This window comes from Puma concolor, chromosome B1 (assembly GCF_028749965.1).
Source record: "Puma concolor isolate L17-30 chromosome B1, mPumCon1.1.hap2, whole genome shotgun sequence".
In the NCBI taxonomy this organism is placed as follows: Eukaryota; Metazoa; Chordata; class Mammalia; order Carnivora; family Felidae; genus Puma; species Puma concolor.
In genome coordinates, this window is record NC_141670.1 from 66636075 (window position 1) to 66662802 (window position 26728).

General features: G+C 34.0%; 1 protein-coding gene across 6 annotated transcripts in view; it reads left to right on the plus strand.

The window, feature by feature from the left end:
- The window catches only part of FSTL5 (follistatin like 5), a 780922-nt gene that overhangs the window by 35216 nt on the left and 718978 nt on the right, over nucleotides 1-26728 (plus strand). For all 6 annotated transcript variants that reach the window (XM_086703952.1, XM_086703953.1, XM_086703951.1 and 3 more), the window contains exon 2: nucleotides 22973-23114. In XM_086703952.1, the coding sequence (XP_086560078.1) occupies nucleotides 22989-23114 (126 nt within the window). In that variant the 5' untranslated portion in view covers nucleotides 22973-22988. The remainder of the gene's footprint in view (nucleotides 1-22972; nucleotides 23115-26728) is intronic.

Consider the following 26728-nt stretch of genomic DNA (forward strand, 5'->3'; position numbering starts at 1 on the left):
TGTAAATGAAAGTACCTAAATAAATGAAATTCTTTCTACCTCTGGTTAGATGAAGAGCAAAGCCAATATTCAGGCACTGAAACACCACACTGAATTTAATCAGTGAAATGAAAAAATACCCTGATAAACCTTGGATTGTGAGTTTAATTCATGTGCTTTGAGCTTCATCGTTTTCTTACTTGGGTCTAGCAGACAGTTTTATAGAGCAGTGTTTCGCCAGTATGGGGTTTGCTCCACCAGTGCTGGAATCCCCTGTGATGCCTGTTTAAGATGCAGATTCTTGGATTTCACCTAAGACCTCTGGAATTAGAATCTCTTTGGTTGGGCCTAGGAACATTTAACAAGCACTCTCTGCCTAAAATTCTCTGGCCCACCAAAATCTGATAGCTGTAGGCATGGCGTAAAGTCTTCTGTTTTAGAAATGCGGACAAAGGGAAGCCACAGGCTAGGAAAGTCAGTGAGATGAGATAGAAATTGGAACAGTCTCAGTACTGACACCCCTGGGCCCTCTCATTGTGCCTGGAGCTTTTGACTTTCATTCTGATGCTGCTTGCGTCCTTCCAGCCCAAGGAATCTCTCAGTAAGAAGCTTCTGCTATAGTGGGTAGCCTCCAATTCCATGGAATAATTTTATATCATTGTGACATTTGATTACTATAATCTCTATAAATAGAGTTGAATGACTTAGCCACATCCTCAGAGAACCACAGTACATCTTTTGGAACATGACTTCAATTTGAAATGATGCCACCAGATGGCCAGCTTTAGAGAAGATCAGATGAACTTGTCCTTAAGTGGCCAAAGAGCCCCACATTCTAAAATTTTGTTGTGCCTGATATTAAACAATTGTGACCTTGCTGTAAACACAATCTATATATTTTCACTGCCTGAGTACAAACAAATACTGTAGTGGATTCATTCATTTAATATAAAATATTCATACAGCTTTATTAGCCCACAAATAACAGAACATCCTACTCTCTATCTCCAATGAGAAATCATGTCCCATGATTACGTAATTACCCAGATAATTCCTGAGATTCTATTTGAGGGGTGAGTGTGCAGTAATGTGTTCCTGCTTGTTTAGGTACATTTTAAATCCCGTGGGTTTATATTATGGTTAACATAGCAGACAATGCTGTGTAAACCCATTGGATCACCACCTCTGCAGAGAGCATAATGCAAATCATAATGTAATTCAAATGATGTATTTACATAGGCGATAAGTCTTTGCATTAGAAAATGTGGCTCTACAAAATAATGATATTTAAAAGTAGTTTTCAGGGCGCCTGGGTGGCTCAGTCGGTTAAGCGTCCAACTTCGGCTCAGGTCACGATCTCGCGGTCCGTGAGTTCGAGCCCCGCATCAGGCTCTGGGCTGATGGCTCAGAGCCTGGAGCCTGTTTCTGATTCTGTGTCTCCCTCTCTCTCTGCCCCTTCCCCATTCATGCTCTGTCTCTCTCTGTCTCAAAAATAAATAAAACGTTTAGAAAAAAAATAAAAAAAAATAAAAGTAGTTTTCTTTTCCATTCAATATTATCATATATGTAATGAGAAACATGGCTTAAAGTTACTACCATGTTAGGATTGACGTGCATATATTAACACACAGTAATGTGTATGTGCAAGGAAACAAATCATGCATATAAGCAGAGAAATATGTTCAATGCATAATTATTTACCATATTTAATGTTTCATACCATATTTATATTATGGAAATGTTGATAAGGTAAATATTTAAAAAGTACATAGCCAGTGCCTGTTTCTTAGTGAACTGATAATTATAATTTGATTTTTGGTCATCATGAAATAACAAGGATCCAAATCTTTATCAGTGTGGTCACATCTTGGACATATCATTACATATCAGTCTAAGTTGTTTTTTTTTTTTCCTTTAATAATATCAAATTGAATTGTTCATATAACCTACTTAACATGAAGCCTGCAATAAGTAAAATCTTAGGAAATGTTTACTATTGCTGTTAATATATTGTTTTAACTGTATAGGCCTTGACATATCTGGAAGGGCTTTTAATATAGTTCCCTTTGAACTGACACAGCTTATTTAAACACAGAAAACTAAGAAGAAAAAAAAATCACATTCATTTGGAGTTTTTCTTACTTAATATAGACTATCACTCATTTGAAAAAAAAAATCTGACTGTAAAGATAATTAGCTTATGTTTACATAGGTCATAGATATTTAGTTCATGCACTTTCCTAATCAGTAGCATAGGAAGTGCTTACAATGTTCAGGCTTGATTGCGCTTTTTTTTAAAAGACTATAATTTTCAATCCCATGAACCTTTTTATTATGCACTTGATAAGGGGTGAATTTACAGTGATGATGAAACATTTTGTACAGGTAATACTATACTTACAGATATGGGAATATTCTTCCTCCTGAAGAATGAACTCATATAGACACTGAAAACCAAAAACAAAGTGAAAGTTTTTCAAAGACCAGACAAAGATGATGTTTTTCTAAACTCTTTGTCAAATGCTCAGGTATAGCAGAATACAATCATTTTACAAGACCTTCAGTTTGTTGCTTAAAATGGCAGGATGATTTTAGAAAATAAAAAATGTTCAATACCTGTGTGGACTTTATCCCTCTAGGTTCTTAGAATTCTATTGCTTCATGTTTGTAATCTCTCTGTATTGTCTTCATAAAATATATTTATAGTGCTAGCATGGTGCTTCTTAAAAAAAAACACATTTGATATCTTGTGATGAGTAAATCTAAAAGAAATTGATGGTTTTGTTTGATTAAGCTCTTCCTCTCTTTCCTTCATAGCAGGCATGTTATTGAGCACTCTCTGAGGCTACACAATTTGGAAAATTATTATTTATTGAAATTCAGCATTTTTTTCCATAAGATATTTATACAAAACTGGATTATTTAATTTACATTAAATTATTATTTGATTCAAATATAGCAGATTTTTTCCCTTTTCTTTTAATTTTATTTTGTTTTCTACATGGAGCTGAGAGATGACCTTTCTTGTTAATACTGCCATGATACAATTTGAGGTCAATTTTGAAAAGTTTCACAACTACATAGCATTGGTTTAAGACTCTTTTTTTAAAACAAAATTAAATATTTATTTTTGAGAAAGAGAGAGAGAGAGAGAGAGCACAAGTGGGTGAGGGGCAGAGAGAGAGAAGGAGACACAGAATCTGAAGCAGGCTCCAGGCTCTGAGCTGTCAGCACAGAGCCCAATGTGGGGCTCAAACTCACAAACTGTGAGATCATGACCTGAGCCTAAGTTGGATGCCCAACCAACTGAGCCACCCAGGACACCCAAGACTCTTCTAGGGGACAGACTGTAAATAATGTTCTTTTTATATCTTTGATTTTTCCGTGTTTGGGTTTGTTGATTGCTATACTTTAATTAAGAATTTGCTATGTAACATCAAGTGTACCATAAAAGGTTTTTTCTTTCTTATTATTTTTGCAAAAAATATGAAAATTTGCAGAGATTTACTTGGAAATACTAAATTGCAACTGAGTTCTCTGGGAAACATTTTCTTTAAACTTCAAATACAACTCATAATGTTACCAATGCAATATTCAGAGGATTATATTTCATGTAAGATGTGGATTTGAACAAAATAAATGAGTTGATTAAACATAAAAATGGATAAAGTGTTGAGCAATGAGGTATTACAGCTAAATTTAACTTGGAGATAATGTACTGCCAAAATGTGACCAATCTTTTGTATACAAAATATTTATCATGAGAAAAATATGTAACTTACAAACGCCATTACAGAAGTATGCATATTAAATAACCAAAGATTGTTAGATCAGGACAAAGAAAATTCCAGTAGCATTATTCTGTTTTCTTAATCTCTTTCTTTTGCATATTCTAAAATATAGGGTAAATGTATGGAGTTATTTGATTAGAATCTTCAATAAGTCTAGAAAATAACTTTAGGTATAAGGAAATTTTGTGTCTAGACATATTCCTATACATGTATCCAAAAATATTCTGGACATATTACTAAGTAATTAGCTAAATACCATCAGAGTTCAACTCATTATACTGACTTTTTTCCCCCTCATCTGTGAAAAATGACTTTGGGCTACATAATTCTAATATGTCTTTCAAATATAAAAATCTAGTTTTTCATGTTTCATGAGACTGGATTTATGTTGGTATCAGATCAAGCTTAGTATATTAATTACTTGCTCTGCAGTTTTTGAAAATTAATACAAATAGAAGGATATGTTTAAAAAAGAAATTTATAAGAATCTCCTTAGTGCATCGTTTGAATTATTTGCAGGGTTGTAGATCAAATAAAGTCATGATTTTCAAATGTTATCATCGATTTTATCCACCCAAGCATTTTTGTTAGTGTATAAATTGAATACTAATATGCCAATTCTTGTCTAATAGTTATAAAAAACCTCACTGAGACTGATACTTTCTTCTTTTCTCTCTCAGATTTTTATTTTTTTTTAATGTTTATTTATTTTTGAGAGAGACAGAGACAGAATTCCAGTGGGTTAGGGGCAGAGAGAGAGGGAGACACAGAATGTGAAGCAGGCTCCAGGCTCTGAGCTGTCAGCACAGAGCCTGACGTGGGGCTAGAACTCAGGAGCTGTGAGATCATGACCTGAGCCAAAGTTGGACGCTAAAGTGACTGAGCCATCCAGGCGCCCCTAATTTTTTTTTAATGTTTATTTATTTTTGGGAGAGAGAGAGAGAGAGAGAGAGAGAGAGAGAGAGAAGGAGCACGCACTAGTGGAGGAGGGGCAGAGAGAGAGGGAGACACAGAATCTGAAGCAGGCTCCAGGCTCTGAGCTGTTATCACAGAGCCTGACGCGGGGCTCAAACCCACAAGCCATGAGATCATGACCTGAGCTGAAGTCAGACTGAGCCACCCAGGTGCCCCATCTCTCTCGTATTTTTACAATGAAGCCTGAGTTATGTAATTATAGTATGTATACATTAGCATTTTGTATTTACATTTGTATTTTAAAAGCTTAATAGTACAAAAAATTCCACATAACCTTGTTTTAAATTTACTTATTTTGAGAGAGAGAGAGAGAGAGAGAGAGAGAGAGAGAACTCATAAGCAGGGGAGGGGCAGAGTGAAAGGGAAAGAGAGAATCCCAAGCAGGTTCTGTGGTCTCAGTGCAGAGCCCAAAGTGGTGCACTGTTTCACCAACTATGAACTCATGACCTGAGCCAAATCAAGATTCGGATGCTTAACTGACTGAGCCACCCAGGTGCTTCTCCACTTAATTTTTATCATAGAAAGGTAATGAAAATGGTACTAAATTTATCTAAGTAAATTAGAATACCAAATCGTTTCAAGAATCTGAAGCAGGCTTCAGGCTCTGAGCTGTCAGCACAGAGCCCTATGAAGGGCTGAACTCAATGCACTATGAGATCATGACCTAAGCTGAAGTCGGATGCCCAACCACCTGAGCCACCCAGACACCCAAGACTCTTCTATATGTACTCACTAAATGACTTGCAAATGGTGTTTCTGTGAGATCCACTTTTTAGTTATTTATTATTTTTATTTTTTCTACTTTTTTTTTGTGTATTTATTTTTGAGAGAGAGAGAGAGAGAGACTGAGTGAGAGCAGGGGAGGGGCAGAGAGAGAAGGGGACATAGAATCTGAAGCAGGCTCCAGGCTCTGAGTTGTCAGTACAGAGCCTGACACGGGGCTCAAACTCATGAACCGTGAGATCATAACCTGAGCCAAAGTTAGATGCTTAACCAGCTGAGCCACCTAGGCGCCCCAAGATCTGTTTGTTTTTTGAATTCTCCACAACTCTTTATATATATATATAATTTACTGAATAAGTAGTTAATATTCGTTCCATCCCTGAAAGACCAATAGCCACAGATGGATTATACCGTAAGTGTGCCTCAGGTAAACTCAAAAACAAACAAACAAAACAAAACAAACAAATGAACAAAACCTTGTTTCCTTATTTATCCTTTGAGGGTATTCCTAAACATAAAACATATCATCATCATCACCATCAAAGCAAAAAGGGGTATATTAAAGAGTCATAACTTTGAGGGTAAGAGGGAGGAGTTGGTTGTAAAAGCCAGGGACATGTAGGGAAACAAGTAAAGTTGCCTGGAGAATTAGTTCTTCGTGTTAGTGGTAAAAAGAAGTTTCCATGCAGATTCCTGGAAGGTGCTAGGATCAACCTGAATTCAGGAACTGAGATAGTATTAATTTGAGATGGAAGAAAAAAGGGCTGGTCATTGCTGCAAATTAAATAAAGTTTAGCATTAAGAGAGGTGGCTGCTTTTAAAAAACCTCATGATCAGGCAAGCTAAGCACAAGCTTCATAACTGGCTGCCCTTGTCTCAGCATAACCACATGGGAGAAGTACAGAGCTGCCAATATTAGACTGGGGTGGTAGTGAAACACAGAAAACATTCACCTTCTCTTAGACACACACATACACACATATCCAACATCATGACAAATAAGTAAATACATAACTGAGTTGATTATACCCCAGAAGAAATGTGATTTAAGAAAAAAGACTGGAAAGTTTTGAAAATGAATATATTTCAGAACATCAAGTAGATAAAAGAAGGCATCATATGCAAACATAACAAGACATGAAAAAGTGATATCAGAATTAAATAAAAATAACAATATTTTTTTAAAAGACAAACTAGGGGCGCCTAGGTGACTCAATCAGTTGTGTCCAACTTTGTTTTCCTTATGAGTAGTAATATTTTAACTTGTTAAAAGACTTAATGTGGGGGCGCCTGGGTGGCGCAGTCGGTTACGCGTCCGACTTCAGCCAGGTCACGATCTTGCGGTCCGTGAGTTCGAGCCCCGCATCAGGCTCTGGGCTGATGGCTCAGAGCCTGGAGCCTGTTTCCGATTCTGTGTCTCCCTCTCTCTCTGCTCCTCCCCCGTTCATGCTCTGTCTCTCTCTGTCCCAAAAATAAATAAACGTTGAAAAAAAAAATTAAAAAAAAAATAAATAAAAAATAAAAAAGACTTAATGTGGACATTTAATGTGAATTTAGAATGGTTATTCATAATCTTTTTTTTTAATTCAATGGATTTTATTTTTTTATTTTTTGAATATTTTTTAATTCAAATTTTAGTGAAGATACAGTGCAATATTGGTTTCAGGAGTAGAATTCAGTGATTCATCGCTTACATATAACAACCAGTGCTCATCACAAGTGCCCTTCTTTTTTTTTTTTTTTTTAAATTTTTTTTTTCAATGTTTTTATTTATTTTTGGGACAGAGAGAGACAGAGCATGAACGGGGGAGGGGCAGAGAGAGAGGGAGACACAGAATCGGAAACAGGCTCCAGGCTCCGAGCCATCAGCCCAGAGCCTGACGCGGGGCTCGAACTCACGGACCGCAAGATCGTGACCTGGCTGAAGTCGGACGCTTAACCGACTGCGCCACCCAGGCGCCCCACAAGTGCCCTTCTTTAGTGTCTACCCATCACCTGTCTAGCCCATCTCCCACCCACTTCCCTCCATCAAGCCATAGTTTGTTTTCTATCATTAAGAGTCTCTCATGGTCTGTTTCCCTCTGTTCTTGTTTCTGCCCCCTTCCCGTATGTTCATTTGTTTTGTTTCTTAAATTCCACATATGAGTTAAATCATATGCTATTTGTCTTTCACTGATTGACTTATGTTGCTTAGCATAATACATTCTAGCTCCAGCCACATCATTGCAAATGGCAAGATTTCATCCTTTTTGATGTCTGAGTAATATTCCATCACACACACACACACACACACACACACACACACACACACACACCACCTCTTCTTTACCCATTCATCAATTGATGGACATTTGGGCTCTCTCTATATTTTGGCTATCATTGATAATGCTGCTATAAACATTAGGGTGTATATACCCTTTCAAATGTGTATTTTTTGTATCCTTTGGGTAAACACCTACTAGTGTAATTGCTCGATTTTAGGGTAGTTCTATTTTTAATTTCTGAAGGAACCTCCATATTGTTCTCCAGAGTGGCTACGCCAGTTTGCATTCCTGCCAACAGTGCAAGTGGGTTCCCTTTTCTCTGCATTCTCGCCAACTCCTGTTTCTTGTTTTGTTAATTTTAGCCATTCTGACAGGTGTGGACTGGTATCTCACCATGGTTTTAATTTGTATTTCCCTTATGATGATTGATATTGAGCATCTTCTCATGTGTCTGCTAGCCATCTGGATGTTTTCTTTGGAAAATTGGCTATTCATGTCTTCTGCCCATTTCTTAGTTGGGTTGTTTGGTTTTGGGGCATTGGGTTTGATAAGTTCTTTATAGATTTTGGATAGTAACCCTTTATCAAATAAATTGTTCACACATATCTTCTCTCATTCTTTTAGTTTTGTTGATTGCTTCCTGTGCTGTGCAGAAGCCTTTTATTTTGATGAAGTCCCAATAGTTCTTGTTTTCAAGCTACATTACAAAGCTGTAGTCATCAACACAGTATGGTAGTGGCATGAAACAGACACATAGATCAGTGGAACAGAATAGAAAATACAGAAATGGACCCACAACTAGATGGTCAATCTTCGACAAAGCAGGAAGAATATCTGATGGAAAAAAGACACTCTCTTTAACAAATGGTGCTGGAGAATTGGGGAATGACATGCAGAAGAATGAAACTGAACCACTTTCTTACACCATTCACAAAAAATAAACTCAAAATGAATGAAAGACCTAAATGTGAGACAGGAAACCATCAAAAGCCTAAAGGAGAAAGCGGGAGAAAACCTCTTCGACCTCAGCCAGAGAAACTTCTTACTAGACATGTTGTGAAAGGCAAGGGAACAAAAGCAGTGGACTCTTGATTTGGGCTCAGGTCATGATCTCATGATTTGAAAGTCTGAGTGCCACACTGGGCTCTGCATTCTCTGCGGAGAGCACAGAGCCTGCTTGGGATTCTTTCTCCCTCTCTCTCTGCGCCTCCTGTGTTCTGCTTGCTTTCTCTCTCTCTCTCAAAATAAATAAATAAACTTAAAAAAAATAAAAAACAATATAATTTCAAATCTTGGCAAACATACCTATAGGCATTTAAATAAAAGTTAAATGGAGAGGTTACACATTAGGTTATACACAAAAATAAAAAATGGATTATAGAATACTACAGAGAAATTTATCAAGAATATAATGCTAATAATAAATAAATAAATTTAACAAAGAGAGTGCCAAAAACTGCCAAGAAAAAGAATACATTCCCTACAAAGGAATGGCAAGTAGATTAACAGAAGCCTTCTCATTAAATTAGTATAAGCCACAAAACATTTGAAAATGTTGGAGAGAAAGTATTCCATATCTAGGATTACCTACCTACCTAAAATGTTATTTTACCTAAATATTAAGTGCAAGACAATGATATTTTAAAACACAAAGAACAAGACAGTTTGCCTCTTATTGACCCACAATGAAAAATTATAGAAAGGTTTACCTCAGCATAGAAGTAAACCATTAGAAATGTATAGTGTGCAGGAAAAAAAATGACAAATGCAGAAGTTAAATTAACTATTGACTTTAACTATAATATAATAACTGATTATCTTTTAAAGGTGAGGCTACTTTATTACTAATTTCATGTAAGGTCTAATATTTTCAAAACATGTTGAAAACTTACACTATTTTGTTTTTCAGGTGAAATATACATTGAATATTTTAGACAGTAGAAATCCATCTAGAGCATCTAAATGAAGAAGGGAAAATGTATTGAAAATGTATCAGTCCAATTGAAGTATGTAAAGAGAGTAATCGAAGTTATACAATGGTTAAAAAAACAAAACACACATACATGCAAAAAAATCTAATAGTAGAAATGTTGAAGTATATCAATCTTCATGAATGTAAAAGGCTTATATTCACTTACTAAACATAGATTTTCATAATGGTTAACCAAAACTTCGTGGGCTGCTTAGAAAGTAAACACCTTAAGTAAATTGCACTGACAAAGATAAATCCAAATTGCGAATCACAACTAGCTCTGATGAAGAACTTTATATGCTCATTTTAAAATTGATACGGAAGAGAAAAGAACCAAGGGTTTTCCTTACTGAATATCAAGAATTATTATAAAACTCTAGTAATTCAAGTATGTACTATCTGCATAGGAATAGATAGGTTAATGGAATCAAATAGAGTATTTAAAAACATAACCACAATGCAGAGAAACCCAGCCTTTAACCAAGATAAAGTTACAAATCAGATAAACTGCTTGAAAAACTTTAGGTGAGTAGAATACAGTTAAGGTAAAAATAAAATTAAAATACAAGAAAAGTAAAGTAAAATCTTGTCACCATACTATGCCACAAGTTAATTCCAGATCAATGAAAAGACTAAAATGAAAAACTTCAGATGAAAATACATGTATGAGAATATTTTTGGTGAAAGGAGGTTTTCTTTTTAAATATTACAATTATCACAAACCATTAAGCAAAAAATGTATACATTATAATTAGAGACTGTATATGTTACAATTAAAAATGAAAATAGAAAATAGAATTCAAAATTTATTTTAAAAATCAGAAGTTGTTCAATGGAGGGGAAGCTATGTTCCCTGAGCCAGTTTCCCTTCATGCTTTATAGGCAATTGCGCCCCCCCAAGGGCTATTTTTGTGTTTACTGTAGGACAATAACTGGGTTGAGTCAAACTTGTAGCTTGCTTTTTCAAGAAAAGTAATGAAATGAAAGAAGCATTTGAGTGTGCTTGAGGGAAGTTTTGATAGATTCTCCAGCTACCCCTCCGTATTTCTCAGCTGCTTTCTGGGTGTTCAAGGACCCATTTTGCAATAGATTCCCTTATTAAAGAAACTTGAGAGGCATTTCTCTCAGCCTCCAGCTGCAAGGAATCATTATGGTCATTTCTGGTTCTAATTCCATAAGAACAGGGGAAGGGAGATAAATTTTACTAGCAGTTTTGAGCCCAGACAGTTCTGTTGGGAGTTTTATATTCAGTACCCAGAAAAGAAGACTTGGAGAACCAAAGTCGCTTTAAAAAAAAAAAAAAGGATTGGTTGTCAGGGTTACAGGATTTTTCAGAATTACAAGTGTCCTGAAGCAGGCCATCTGAGGGTTGGATGTTGCTGCTAAATTTTGTTATCTGCCTTTAGACTAGAGACAGTATCTAGATGTAGTTGCAGGTTAGCTCCAATTCTATATAGGTAAATTCCATGTAGTATTTACCCCTAAATTTAATTAGAAGGAGACATCCCAAAGGACCGCTTGTGTGAAATTCTTAGAAATCAAACTGGTACCTGTGCCTTGCCTTTATTTTATTCTTGAAGCATTTGCTTCGAAAGATGGATACTGTAGGAAGTTGGTAAGGATATATTGCCTGGATTCACATGCCTAGGCTACCTAAATCAGTGGCTTTTGTATTGATTGAGTGTTATCAAGAATGTGCAAGCACATGGTATACTTGACCTGAAGCACTGTAAATATCCAATAAACACTTTTCACTGTTATAACACATTATGTTACTGCTCTTTTTCATCTTTCTTCAGGTTTATTTATTTCAAAATCTGTTGATTTTTTTAATCCAACTTTTTACCTCTAGTTTATTTTTCGAATTTGAAACAGTGGTATAAAATAAAATGCAAGTTCTCTTATGTCCCTTAGAAAACTAACTCAAATTGGCTGCGGTTTTGCTCATGACTTGTATTTTAATCTCCAGCCACCATTGGCCTCATAACTAGCTAGTATAGTTTCTGTTACTTCCTGTTAGGAGTTAATTGGAAAGTTTCAGCTGCTCTTGTCTGCTTTGGTTCAAATCACTGGTAATGTGCTCATGTTCAGTTGACTTAGCTGAAATCTATCTTTATGCTTGGTTTACTCACTGCTTTCTTTGTCTTTCATGAAAGTGCATAGGTTTTGATTTTGAGAAATGTTTTGAAAATCCTCACGGCAGAATTAGGTCACGTTAACCTATATTCCCTCTTTTCCTTACACACCACAGTGGCCCAGATCTCTCCTTTTGGGAAGGCATTAGGTTGTTCTGAAAAATATTCAGGTCCCAATGATTTCTTCTAACTAACTGTGGACTCCATCATTGGACTTTCCCATACTTTTGTGAATATGAAGTAGAATACCTCTGAGACTCAGCTGACCTGAACAAATGGGCAAGTTTTCCCCATGGCATTTCAGTTTTAAATACAGAAGAAATTAAGTTGTTCCCTGTGCAGCACTTCATTGTTAAACTGTGACAGAATATTTTTTTCTTGTACTATAAATGTAGTTCCAGATTTAAAGAACATAGGCTGCTAGAAACCTTGGTATGGAATAGGTTGAATTTAAAATCTGTCTGACATTGACAAAAATGCAATGATTTTTTTTAATAGCAAATAAAATCTGTAACATAGTACCTTTGGGATTTTAGACAGAGTCAATCCTAAGAGCTGCATTCTTCCTTAATTTACATTTTAAGTGCTCATCAAGGTAGAAGGCAATGAATTCAGAAGACAGAGCTTATAATGATTTTCTCTTCTCTTGAATTAGAGCAGTATCTTCAAGGTCATATAATATATTATTATTTTTAAACTTTTAAAACATCATTTTTCATGTTATAGCAAGCAAAGTTATTGCAGCTTAGATACAAACTAGGGTCACAGGACTTTTACACCAGACATACATGAAATTGCTTTTTCTTAGCCAACATTTTGCAGTGTGCAATGAAATTATATCCATAGTGTTTGAGAGAAAACAAGCAAACAATGATCAATGATTGGCTAGTTTTAGTTTCCATAATTACTTCCAGTTGGTACTTTGAAAATAAGGAGGAAATTACTTAGAACTCTCAGCTTGTATTATTATGATGTACAGATGTTATTCCTTAATTTTTTTCTTGAAAATACAAATTAAAAGACAAAGAAAACAATGAACTTTATCATTCTGATTAATTTTTTCTTCTTTGAACTTAACATACCAAACCTCTGGGATATCAGCTGTAAGAGATCAGATGAATAAAGAAAAAGTGTAAGAAGAGACCGCAGAAGGATGGCTAGAAAAGTGAAGGGAGATCGTTGGAGTCTTGTGTGATTGAAGCTACAGGGAGAAAAGGTCAAGTAAAGTGGTCACTTTCCTAAGAGCCCTTCCTTTTTTTAAATTTTTAAAAAGTGTTTATTTATTTTTGAGAGAGAGAGAGAGAAAGAGAGAGAGACAGAATCCAAAGTAGGCTCCAGGCTCTGAGCTGCCAGCACAGAGCCTGATGTGGGGCTTGAACCCATGAACTGTGAGATTAGGACCTGAGCTGAAGTTTGAGGCTTAACCAACTGAGCCACCCAGGTGCCGCTGTGAGAGAACTTTCAATGGATTAGTTGATGAAGCTGGATTTCAGTTGGTTGAGAGTTATAGTGCAAGTGTTAAGAAAATCAGTTTATGAACACAGCCACAGGGAGAATCCATATCTTTTTACTTTAGCTATTGTTCTTTCTACTATAGCATGCTGCTGCTCAGCATTACAAATACTTTTGGTACATTTTTTAGCAATGAATATTTTCAGTTTATCAACCACAAGAAGAAAAGTGCCTGCTTGATGTCAGATTTCTGTGAAAATGAGCTGAAACTCAGAAATTCAACATGTCAAATAAACTGCATACAAAGATACAGGAACATTATTGAAGCTGCTTCTTTTATGAAATTGTCACACATAACCCAGGTGGACATACAGCGTAGAAAAGCTAAGTGCAGAATATTAAGATATATCATGCTATCGTGGTGATATTAGTCAATGTTTTTTAACCACTTATTCTGTACCATGTTGCAGACGGCAGCTTTTAGGAAGGTGGAGAATTCATGCCCCTTTAGGTGTACATATAAACATATATAATCCAGAATATTCATTCAAGTTTATTATAAAATAACTCCAGTTTATTCATTGGAAGAAGGAACTGACAGAAGATTTGATAAACTACATAGAAATAATTACATAAAGTTTTTTTTAATTGTTTAAATGTATTTATTTTTGAGACAGAGAGAGAGAGACAGAGCATGAGCAGGGGAGGGACAGAGAGAGAGGTAGACCCAGAATCGGAAGCAGACTCCAGGCTCTGAGCTGTCAGCACAGAGCCTGACACGGGGCTTGAACTCACAGACTGTGAGATCATGACCTGAACTGAAGTCAGACACCCAACTGACTAAGCCACCCAGGCGCCCCACATAAAGTTTATTTTTAAATATTGTCTATTGAAGGCCATCATAAACAAAAAGACATATGGAATTAATTTAATTTCAACCTATACATAATATACTTTTTTACTATTGAATCATGAATGTGTTATAAAGTCAAGTCTGGGGACCTTCTTTGGGAGATTGAATATTAGTCACTATATGTTGTCTTGTTTTTTTCTGCCTAAGTTTGAGGCACCAGTACATGCAATTTGAAGTCCAGGCTATTGTAAGTTTATATAATTTAATAAAATTCCTTGTTTAAGTCAGCTAGACCCAAAGTTTCATTCTGTTTCAGTTGTCAAACATGCTTTAAAAAAATAATACTATATATATATATATATATATATATATATATATATCTCCTGTACTATATATAACCATTGTATAGAACTATAAACTTCTATATGGTTACATATCTCTCACAAATTTTATATATATATATATATATATATATATATATATATATACACATATATATTCATAAAATAACTTATTCATATAATAGTATATGCTTATATATAACAAATATATCTAAAACGACTGTATAGCTACAGTTACATAAGTGCTACTGTAACCATGCATTTATAACTGTAACCACAGCTATATATAACCATCTTCCCAGTGAAGATCATTTTGATCAAACAAGTGTACACAAAATTATCCAAAAATTCCACTTGAACAATATGATTCAGTAGAGATGGTGATGCTGAAGTCCTTTCTGTTGGCTTTTGGAAACTCTTTCTGTTGGCTTTCTATTTATATTAAATATAAAGTTGTTGGGGTTCACAGAGTTGCGGCTTCTAAACAGTGCCTTAGACACTTAAAACATTTGTACACGTGTTATTTATTTCCATAGTGAATGGATTCTAGTCAGAAGTGTTGTAGCATTTAAAAGAAAAATACTGTGTTTGGAATCAGGAGAGTGACATTACACGCCTATGACTACTTTCCTTGTAAGCACAAATGCTATTCTTGCTGCTTACTATTGTCCTCCCCTATAAAAAGAAAGGGTAACACTAGGTGTCTAATATGAATTTCACTTCTATTATCTTGTATTCTGTGTTGAAGTTCATTTTTTTATCTTAAAAATGTTTTTAGTACACCAGAGTGATTAATATAACTGCAGCATAGTTTTGTAAGGCAAAGATGGCTTTGGAAAACAAATATTTACCACCCAACGTACTTTTCATAATGTGGGATTTTCATTTGTTTAAAGGAGAGTACTCACATCTTTTTTAAAAAATTAAATGGAATTCAGTGTGAATATTTTCGCCTAATGCAAGCTTAAATTATTATACATTTCACACTGCAGTCCTTCCAAAATGCCAATGAATATATTTTATCTATATCTAGCTTCTTTCTTTTTCAAATTAAGCTGGCTATTGAAAGGTATAATTGGTTTGAATCTGGACAGTTTTGTTCATCCAAATTAATGACTCAGATGTCATTGAAATCAAAGTTCCTCCTTTGAGAGTTAAATTAATTTAATGGTCATAATTCTTATTATTTAACACTTATAATTCTATTCTTATCTTAGATGTTAAGAAAAAAAGTATACTGCACATGTTATACTCTTTCAATACAGAGTTTTATATTTAAAAGTTTTGGTCTTTTCAGAAATATGAACTGATAAGGTGGGATTAAGAATTAAAGAAGTTTCCATGTTTTTGAGTGTTTCCATATAGAATTGAAAGACACTCACCCATGCAGTATGGACAGAGAAGTCACATAGCTATTGTTCTCATTATCACTGCATTTGTTTATACTGTATCTCCATTTACATTGATCCAAAGTGAATGTCAAGTGAAAGATTCTCTCTTCCACTAGTATTCAGTATAAATAAGTAGTTGTTTGTCCTCTATGGCTACTTCGTGTACAGGCTATTCTTCTATATCTGCATCATTTTGTGCATGTTAAAAGTAGAATTGAATCACAAAATATTGGGTCAAAGGTGATTGGAGTCAGCCTTGGATTCAATTTTGACAATAACCAGTTTTGTGAACTTGGAAACCTTACTTATCCTGATAAGTTTCTCTTTCTTTATATTTAGTTCAAATAAGCAATAATATCTATCAGAAAATATTTTTTGGATAATTAAATATTATTAGGTATCATCCTAGTATGTCTAGTAGGATATGTATGACGTGTTTTTCCTTTGCTCTTCTCCTGTATGGTTCTACAGTATGAAAGTGGTGACTCTTAGCTGTTTTCTTTTTCTTTTTTTTTTTAATTATACTTATTGGACTGGATATTTGAAGAAAGGACAATGATTAGGAGATTACATTGCTCTGATGAGGATAATCTACTAATAGAGGGAAAGAATCTACTTCTGTGATAGGGATAATATATTTCCCATAACAAAAGTAGATCCTTTGGAAAATTTTTTATCCTAGGAGAAAGACTAAATTAGAACTCAACCACAGAGTTCAAAGCCATGGGTATGAAGTTAAAGTGGGTCAAAAGATACAAACAGGTACTGCAGCAGATCTGCCTGATAGATACAGAAGAAGTCTCTCCCATCTTTCCAACTTCAGTTGAGCTAAGGAATGAAAAGACTGTCAGTTCTTGACAAGGGAGGCTTTTCCACAGGAACTCCCCACTGAAAACCTGGTTTTGATCCAGTTGTAAAACAAAAGCTTTTTATAATAACAGCAACTTGAATTCTAGATTGATTTCATAGTCAGTTTTAATGAATATTTTCAATTACATGAAGAATATTAAGAATCCCTTAATGTATACCTACTATTTCAAATTAATTACTTATCACCATTAATTTATTCATTCATTTATCTATCTAAAAATATTTATTGAGCTCATGCTGTATGCCAGGTACTGCTCTAATTCACACAGGTAATTAACAAAGTCCTGTCTTTATGGAGCTAATGTTCTGGTTGGAAACGTAGAATACACAAACCAGTAAAAAATATAGCATGGCAGATGATAAGACCTGTGGCTTCCAGTCATTCCATTCCAATGAAAATTTCCATCTATCTTTTGCTTCAAAATTAAAATTTCACTATTTTCATTTTCTCTACTTCCTAGCAGCATTTATTCCTTATTTTGACTAAAATTGCCTGAGGGCTTAGTCTTTGGACCTCTTCTCCTTTCCAACCTCTTCCCATCTCATACCTGGGTTTGATGACATATAAATGCTAAGAACTCCAAATAGGTATATCTAGCCCATACCTCTTTGCTGAACTTCAGGTTCCTATATCCCAATGAATATTCAACATCTCCAATAGGACTACCAAAAGGCCTCTCAAAAAAGGAATAATCGTTTTCTCCCTCAAACTTGTTTTTCCCCATATCCTTATCCAGATCAGTAAATCTACCCAGAAGGAATAATCTGTTATAGATTCTAGACTATATAGTGTCATAAATCCCTTCCTGCAGATGAGGCCCAAGTAATGCAATTGGTTTTGTTTAGGTTATACAGTATGACACGAGGTAGGTTAAAAGTCAATTTTTCTGTCTCATAGAATTATAGAATACCAAAAAGGAAAAAAAAAAAAGTAGTAATAATTTAGGCCACCTCCCTGTTTCAGAAGAGAACAGAGAAGTCTATGGAAGTTAAGAAACTCCCTAGATTGTGACTGAACCAGTTTAGTGTATCTCCCTCTGCAGCTATATAAGGATGTTAACCTTCTTAAATCAATCACCACCGTGCAAGGTGAAAAGACACTTAAGGGAGATATGTAAAAATTGCAGCAGAGAGCAGCAAAGTCCATGTGAAATTGACAGGGGAGATTTCACAAAGGAAGTGACTGGGGATATTTCTTGGAAGACCTATAGTAGTTTTCTAGGCTGGAGTGAGAGGCAGTGAGGGTACTTCCGGTGAAACCCTCAGATACTTGACTTTTCTGCAACCTTTGATAATATTGGGAATTGCTTCACCTTGATATTCTTTTCATTCATAGACATAATACCACAGTTTCCTTCCCCATCTCAAATGCTACATTTTGTTCCTAAGGCAATACTTGAACACTCTTAGTTTGTTTTCCCAAATGGTGAGATTCTAGAGAATGTGTAAACAAATCAAAATCCCTGAAATATTTGAATCTACTAAATCATGTAACTACTCTAAATCCTACTGCCATAAGCAGCACAGCATGTTACACCATATGGTGAATAAAATAGTTTGATTCAGAGAAAAATATTATTTTCTGAAGAAAAGAAACCTCTTTCCATTCCCCTTACCATTTTCGAGTCTAACTGTGTTAAATCAAACATTAAGCAGATACTTTTTAGATTTGTGAACATTTTGTTTTCCCTAAGTTAATAAAGAGATTGTTTTCTGATGCTTCCATATACATGTTGGGGTTACAAGGAAAAGTCGTAGGATCATTATTGCACCATCTGTTCCAGCTGGTTTGTTTTAGTCACATGCTCCTCAGTGTTCTTTCTGAGCTATCACAAACTGCCAATTAAGTATGAAAAGCTAACAGGTTGTCAGAGGTTATAGTACTGAGAAAGTTAGATCATGAGTCAGTATATCCTGGGATCGATTGCTACTGATTTACAATTTCCAGAACACCTTCTGTGGATGAGTGAACTTTTAAAGACATAATAATGGCATCCTTTGGATCCTGTAGCTGAAGAGAAGTAAGAAAATGATGATTATTTTCTGAGCATCCATCAAGAAGAGTCATCTTTTTATTTAGTTTGCTAATTGATTGCTGTATAATTGGATTCAAATATTTTCTTAGTAATATCTTAGTGAAGAAAATCTTGCAAGGTAGCCCTTCACAGAAGATAAATGCAGAAATTGGTTGTGTTCTTTTGTCTTGTCTAACACTCAGTGTTGAGCTCAAATGCCTATCTGTACTAGAAATACAAAACAAAGAGATATGACTTTTAATATTAGTTGTTTCATTTTATCTGTGGTATCAAGTAAATCACTCCAGTTGCATGATAGCTGCTGAGATAAAGCATTTATATTTTAAAATTTTGTGTAACTTGGTATTATTAAGAAATTTTATACTTGAAAATTATAGGACTATCAATGAAAAAATTAATCATGGTTAGTAATATGAAAAGTAGATTTAAATGGTATAAATAAGTTGTATATGATGCACTGAAGGTTTACATGTTGACTTGTTATTAACTTTTGGTGAAATTTCTTAAAGTAAATATTCCTAGTCTATTGCCTCTTGGCAGAGAAAATATTTCAGGAGACTGTTGAACTAATTATCAATGTGTGGAAGTTTACTTACCCAAAATTTATGAGATTTTTGGTCACCTATTAAAATTTTGTTCATTCAGTCTATATAGTATATGAAATATTTGTAGCCCTGTGGAATATATGTGTGTGAGTGTGTGTGCATGTGTGTGAGTGTGTATGTGACAGTGAATTAGAAAGAGGAAGAAAAAGCGGTGCCTGGGTTAAACCACCGACTTTGGCTCAAGTCATGATCTCATGGTTTGTGAGGTTGAGACCTGCGTCGGGCTCTGTGCTCACAGCTCAGAGCCTGGTGCCTGGTTTGGATTCTGTGTCTCCCTCTCTCTCTTCCCCTCCCCCACTCATGCTCTGTGTCTCTCTCGATTTCTCAAAAGTAAATAAACATTAAAAGAGAGAGAGAGAGAGGAAGAAAAAGAGAAACCCTTAAATGTTCAGTTTAAGAAATTTATGACTTCACCTTTACCCCATCATGGTGGGACAAGGTTGTGATCATACCTCTTTTCTCCCTCTCCTGTTTGACAACAGAGTAAAATAGTATTCAGAACCCTTAGAAAATATCCCTTCAGCTCAGTTGGTACTGTTTGCTTTATTCTTGGGCTCTATCTTGGATTTAAAATATTCCATCCAGTTGTCTTATAAACAAATATTTACCTCTGAGAGTAGGATTAGACTATACATCAAAATGACAGCAAAGGGATGGATTGCAAATGAAATTATTTAGTTTTCTGGGTTAGTTTTCAGACATTTTGTAGGGGTAGTGAAATAGGAATTGCATTCAATTTCATCAAAATGCAAAAAACACAATCTGTTTTTTACTATTGAATGCAGGATGACATTCATTTATGCATTCATTTATTGAGTGTCTAGTAGGTACCAGACAATTTGCCAGTCCCAGATGATATAATGCTAAAAAGAAAAAAAAACAAAAACAAAAACAAAAACCAGATCCCTGCATTCATGAACTTTGAAGGAGATGATAATTATATAATGCAGTGAAGAAGACCAACATTATTCAAATTATCACATTAATGATGTCTAATTACAAATGGTTGCTCTGAAATGAAGGGGAACTGATCTATGAGAATGAGTAGTTAAGAAATGCAATTCAGGCTTGGTGTGATGAGGACAGCCCTTAAGGGATATGTTTGATATGTGAAGGCCTTTGGGTGATAAATGGGGGTGGGGAGAGGTGAATTTCAAATGGTGGAAATACTGTATGAAAGTCTTATAGTGAGAATGGACCAAATAAGTTCAGTGTGGCTGGAGAGCAGTTCTTTGGAGGAAGAGAGAGATATGCACAGCCTAGACTCTGTGGGCACTTATAGATTATTTCAGGGATTTTGGTTTTTATTTCAAGGGTAAATGAGTATATCTTAAAGTTATTAACAAGGGCAATTACATCATGATATTTGCTTTTGACATGATCACTCAGGCTATTGGGTAGGGAATAATTCAAGGTGTATGTGCATAAATGTGGATGGCCGCTGAGGATGTGATTGAGGCAATTTAGGGGACAAGTGGTGCTGATAACTGAACTAGGGTTGTGACAGTAGACTGGAAAGAAACTAATGTTTGGGATATATAGTTTGAAGGTAGAACTAACAGAATTTAAGGATGGGTTTGATATGAAAGGTAAAGGAGACAAATCTGTCTCCTTTGTCTCTGGCTTGAGTAAATAAATGAGTGGAAATCTGGGAAAGCATGACTTTATGTGGGGTTTGTATACTATAAACTGTTTTTGAAACATAAAGGTGGAGTTGTTAAGTAGGCTAACTATGCCAATCTGGAGATTGGATGAGAAGCAATAATATAAAGGTTTCCCCTGCTCTCTGTAAGTATAGCCTTTCTATAAAAACTTTCATAAGCCAAAAAGCATAAAATGAAGAAGGAATTGTCATTAATTTATACTGAAAAATTTTTGAATGTTCTCAGACCCCCCAAAAAACCCTCTTAGTCTTTTCTGATACCTTAGGAGACATCTTGCTCACGGATGCACAAAATAAATCAAGATAAAGCATGGGCTCTGACAGACACAGTTCAAAGCTCTGGTGGCTTGGTGCTGACATGTTGAATGTAGGTGCCTGGGAAGGAGCTTGGTTGGGCCACTGTCTCTGCTCCATGCTCCTGAAGTGCTCTGCTTCCTTAAGGGCTGACTGCAAAACAAATGCTCAATACTGTTAACCCCTTTCACCTTTTTGTTTTGTGAAAGCAAAAATCGCCTTCGCATTTCTTTTGGTTAGTGAAAACAGGTACTAATGTAGCTGTTCAGTAAAAGCAAAGTGGTCTAACGTAAGTTTCAAAAAGCAGGAGGTAGCTGTAATTAAAACCACAGATGTTGTTGAATGTTTGGCTGCATGAATAGAGTAGGTAAGTGGCTAACAACAAAATTTGATAAACTATAATATTAAATAGTGAAGCAAAGGAGTGGGATGAACTTGCAAAAGGGCTGAGATGGAGTTTTCTTTACAGAAATTCTACAGAAATGGAAGTCAGGGGTGTCATAAAATTCCAGGTAAAGTGACCATTTCTTGAAAAAAAGAAATGTTACTTGGATAGGGTGATAGAAATGCTTGCATGGACTCAGTTCAGAAATTAGCTAGAATGAGATACACAACTCTTTCAGAAAATTCAAAAAGTAGAAGAGAAAAATGATCTTTAAAAAATCTTAAAAAACCTTAAGATTTGAGCATCTTTAAAGATGGACATTAATAATTGGATGGGGAGTTTAGAAAACAGTAACCAGCATGGTTAAATACTTGGTTAAGTTTCTCAAGAAGTCAGATGTACGGTATGGATTAGACAGGAGCAGAAAGAGCTCTTTTTTTTTTTTTTTTTTGGCACATTAGGTGCAAATATATGTTGGTGAAAATGATAAAAAGAAATATAGTTTAATTCAAAGCATTGATTTGTTGGTTAGGAAGAGGGCTTAGAGTTATATGATAATAAATTTATGCCATTTTACAATTTCTCTTGTGTGTCCAAAGACACAGAGAAGTGGAAAGACTCGTATAGTTTTGAGTTTAAAGCACTTATGAAGAAATTTTTTGAAAATATTCTTTGTGATAGTGTTGGAAAAATGCACTCACAACTCAATATAACTGTCTGCCTAATTTTTGTTGTACCTCAGTTTATGAAGTGCCTACCATAGAAGACTGCCTTATCAAACTGTCAGCAGTCTTTACTAGTGAATTATTTTAGTTAAGTGATATTCATCAAATGTACTCAAAGAGGAGTTCAAGATTTATAAGTATGTTGACAATTGTACTCTATACAGATGCTTAGAAAATTAACCATGGTTTAAAGTTGTTTTTTTTTTTCATTTTCATTTTCTTTCAACTTGATTTTTATTATTTTTTTCCTCAATACATTTTGATTGGCTTCTATATTTCTATGTATGTAATGTTGTGTAAAGCTGTACGAGTGAGAAATTTTTTAAAAAACTGTTTGTTATGATGAAGGGGATCCTAATCTTTAATTGGAGAGGCTTACCTGTTATGGATTCAGTTGACAGTTGCCTACAAGTATTGATTAGATCTGTGGAGATTTCTATGCACTATTGAATATTTCTTGATGCATTTTTAAAATATATAATGCATTTTCTGATTACTTGCAATGCTAATTTTCACAGGTGGAAAGCAATAAGAATGTTTAAGTGCTGGTCAGCTGTTTTGGTTCTTGGATTCATTTTTCTGGAGTCAGAAGGAAGGCCAACCAAAGAAGCAGGATATGGCCTTAAATCCTACCAACCTCTAATAAGATTGCGACACAAGGTACAGTCACCATTCTGAATTTGCACACAATGCCTACCAACTATGAACTAAACTACTAGGTGTCTGCTTTATTATTCACTCAGGAGCACTTATGTCAGTATATGCCTTCAGAATAAAATTTCCATATAAAAATGCACATTTAAAAATGAGAAATGACTAATTTAGAAATTTATAATTTGGGGAATTAAGTATTTCTTGACAAAATATAGAGATGGTTTATTGAAAAAAATCATTAAAATTTACATTGAGCCATAGTAATGGATTTATAAAAATAAGTAAATCTGTTAACCTAATCAATCAGATAGTTTCTGTCATTTCCATATTAAGTTTAGGACTTTTTAAACTAAACATAAGTGTTATGTTTTTTAATTAGCAATAAAAGTAAATAAAAAAGGATATCTATTCCATCTGGAGATATATAGGTTGACAAAGAATTAGAATTTGTAGAAATCATTAGAAATTTTGATTTCATAAAATTCATGTTATTTTATATTGGGCAAATGCATCACTTCCTTATGTTAAATATTTTCAAACATAAAATAAGTTGATATTTAGACATACTATAAATTATATAGATTACTTATGTTAATTAATTAATTATATTAATTATATTATACTTATATTAACTAAGCTAGTGCTTTTATTTTAATAACAGATCATTATGCTAAAGCAGTTTCATCCAATCAAATTAATTTAATCAAATTAGATTAAATCAAATCAAATCAATACATTTTGGTCTTAATAGAAAGCAGATAATAATAATAATTATGGGAGAAAATATATATTTTAAAGTTTCTTATGTTACTTGTTTAAAAGAAACACTTGAAATAAATATAAGTACAGTTGACCCTTGAACAACATGGGGTTATTTAACATGGGGTTAGGGGCACTGACCCCTGCATAGTCAAAAATCTAAGCATTACTTTTGACTCCCTCAAATCTTAAATACTAATAGGCTACTGTTGACTGATAATATAAACAGTTGATTAACAGAGATTTTGTATTGTATATGTATTATATGCTATATTCTCACAATAAAGTTAGCTAGAGAAAAAAACATTTTTAAAAATTAGAAGGAAAAGAAAATTTACATTTATACTACTGTACTACATTTATTTAAAAAATCATGTATAAGTGGACCCACCCATTTCAAACCTGTGTTGTATAAATACATGTATGTTTTCATGCATATATTTTTGCTAAAATTCTTTCATAATATTACAGCGTTTTGATAAAATAGGTAACTTTTACTTGGATTTTTATGTGCCAGACCATAGGGTAAGCTCTTAAATGTCATATTTTATTTAATCTCCAAACAATCTTATAAAGATGTACCAATTTAATTTTATATATGAAAAATCAATTTTATAGAAACATTAAGGGATTCAATGAATGCATACATTTATTAAATATATTAACTGACTAGGGTAATGTGAAGTATAAGCTTGATAGCCAGAAAAGAAATAAAATAAGTAAAATATGAAAATATACTTCAATGTCAAAAATCATTGTTGAAATTTATTCATGTGTGAAAGGAGATAAGTTTCTAGGTAAATGCAGCTGGAGAATTGGACCTGTTCTGCTACCTTTCAATTATCATTTGTGTTCCCTACCTCACAGACTGTCAGTTTCATCCTACTCCAATTTTTAGAAATAATAACTGCTTTATGAATACTCTGAAAACACTATTAATGCAATGTATTGGCTTATTTTGTTACATACTAGTAATTATTTAATCTTTCTGTTTGTCTCCCCTGAGTTATATATTTTGAGGTCGGAAACTATGCCTTTCTAATCTTTTCATTCTGGTGCCATGAGTATAATTGATACTGTTTAATTGACTCCATGGCGGAGAAGTGATCAGCAGAATGCATGGCTATGCTGTTTTTATTGTTCTTCTGCTAAATATAATACCACAGGTTTTTATGTGTCAGTGTACGTTTATAAACAAACCATTTTGAATTAAATGTGGATATTGAAGATAAATTATTTATCATGTATTGCCATGAGATTTAAACCTTTAAAGAAAAGAAACAACACAGTGAGTCAAGCCTGTTTTAGAAACACAGATAATCACTCCAAATGATCAAAGTTACCTCTCAGTCTTTTCCATCTCTATGGGTCTTACCTCTGAATAGTTACAGATAATATATTATTACTGTTATTTAAAAACAAAATGGCAGAGAATATTAGTAATACCTAACTTTCCAACAATTTTGGTGTTGGTAGGCTCCAACACGGGGCTTGAACTCGACCCTGAGATCAAGACCTGAGCTGAGATCAAGAGTCAGATGCTCAACCGACTAAGCCACCCAGGCACCCTGCCTTTATTTCTGTTTGAATCAATTATTATTTGGATTCCAGAAATGCCCTGCCATCCTTTTTCCACTGATTCCCATTTCAGTTATGCTTAGTTGCAACATTAGTGGTAAGGCTTTCACAAACCATAATTAAAAACTGTTACAGTCACAGCCATTTTCTATCTCTCCTTTTAAAATGCATTTTCATCTATAGAACTTATCACCATTTGTCATATATATTTATATGAGAAATATATATGTTTTATATGTGTATGTGTATATTTGACTTATTTATTAGTTTATTGGATTGTTCCCTTCCATCATGATGTGAGCCACTATTCATCTTGCTATCCTACAGCACCTAAAATTGTATTGGCACATGGCCAACATTTAATAAATATGTATGGAATGAATGATTCCACCTGCTGACTAGAATAAGGCTGAAATCATATATTATATGCTATATATAATTATGTTATATAGTTTATTATAATTATTAATAAATTAGGTATGATTTTTCTATTAATTTATCATAGTAAGATCAACAGAGAAATACTTAATAAAATGTTTAAAATAGATTATTTTAACATACATGAATTAATTTACTATTATTTGTTATTTCCTATTATTTGTTATTATTTATTTTAAATAAAAATGGTTTTATTTAAATCACAAAGAATATAAACGTCTATATTTCTGTAAGACTTAGGGAATACACAAGAAGATTTTCTATTTGGTTTAGGCTCCACTGTATTGAATATATTTATTGACTAAAAAACTATAAAATAAATAATAGATAAAATAGATCTTGAGATATAATTAGCTATTTTCCACATTTTCCCCAGAAAGATGTCAGTACTTTGAGTCTAAACAAATATTATGTTTAGGACTCATGTTTACCAAATGTTTGTGTGCCAACTGTATAATGAATCCTCGTTAGGGAGAAAAAGTGAAATGTGACTTATTTGTCAGATTACATAGAAATATATTGTAGATAGAAATATAAATATATATGTACATATTTTTATCATTTATAACTATATGTACACATAAATATGATTGAAAACCTATGTCTGTGTCTCAAGATAAAAATGAATACCATATAAATTCATCATGTTAATTATAGAAATTCTAATTATAGTCCACAGTATGTCTGAAGGAGCTGATCATGTGTTTTAACTGCTGTGTTATCCAACAGGCATTTATGAAACATCAAATGTAAGGATTCAGTAGCTTTATTCCATACATTAGGTCATTTAATTATGAATATTCATATGCAGTAAGGAATTTTATTATTTCTTAGTTGAGGAAATT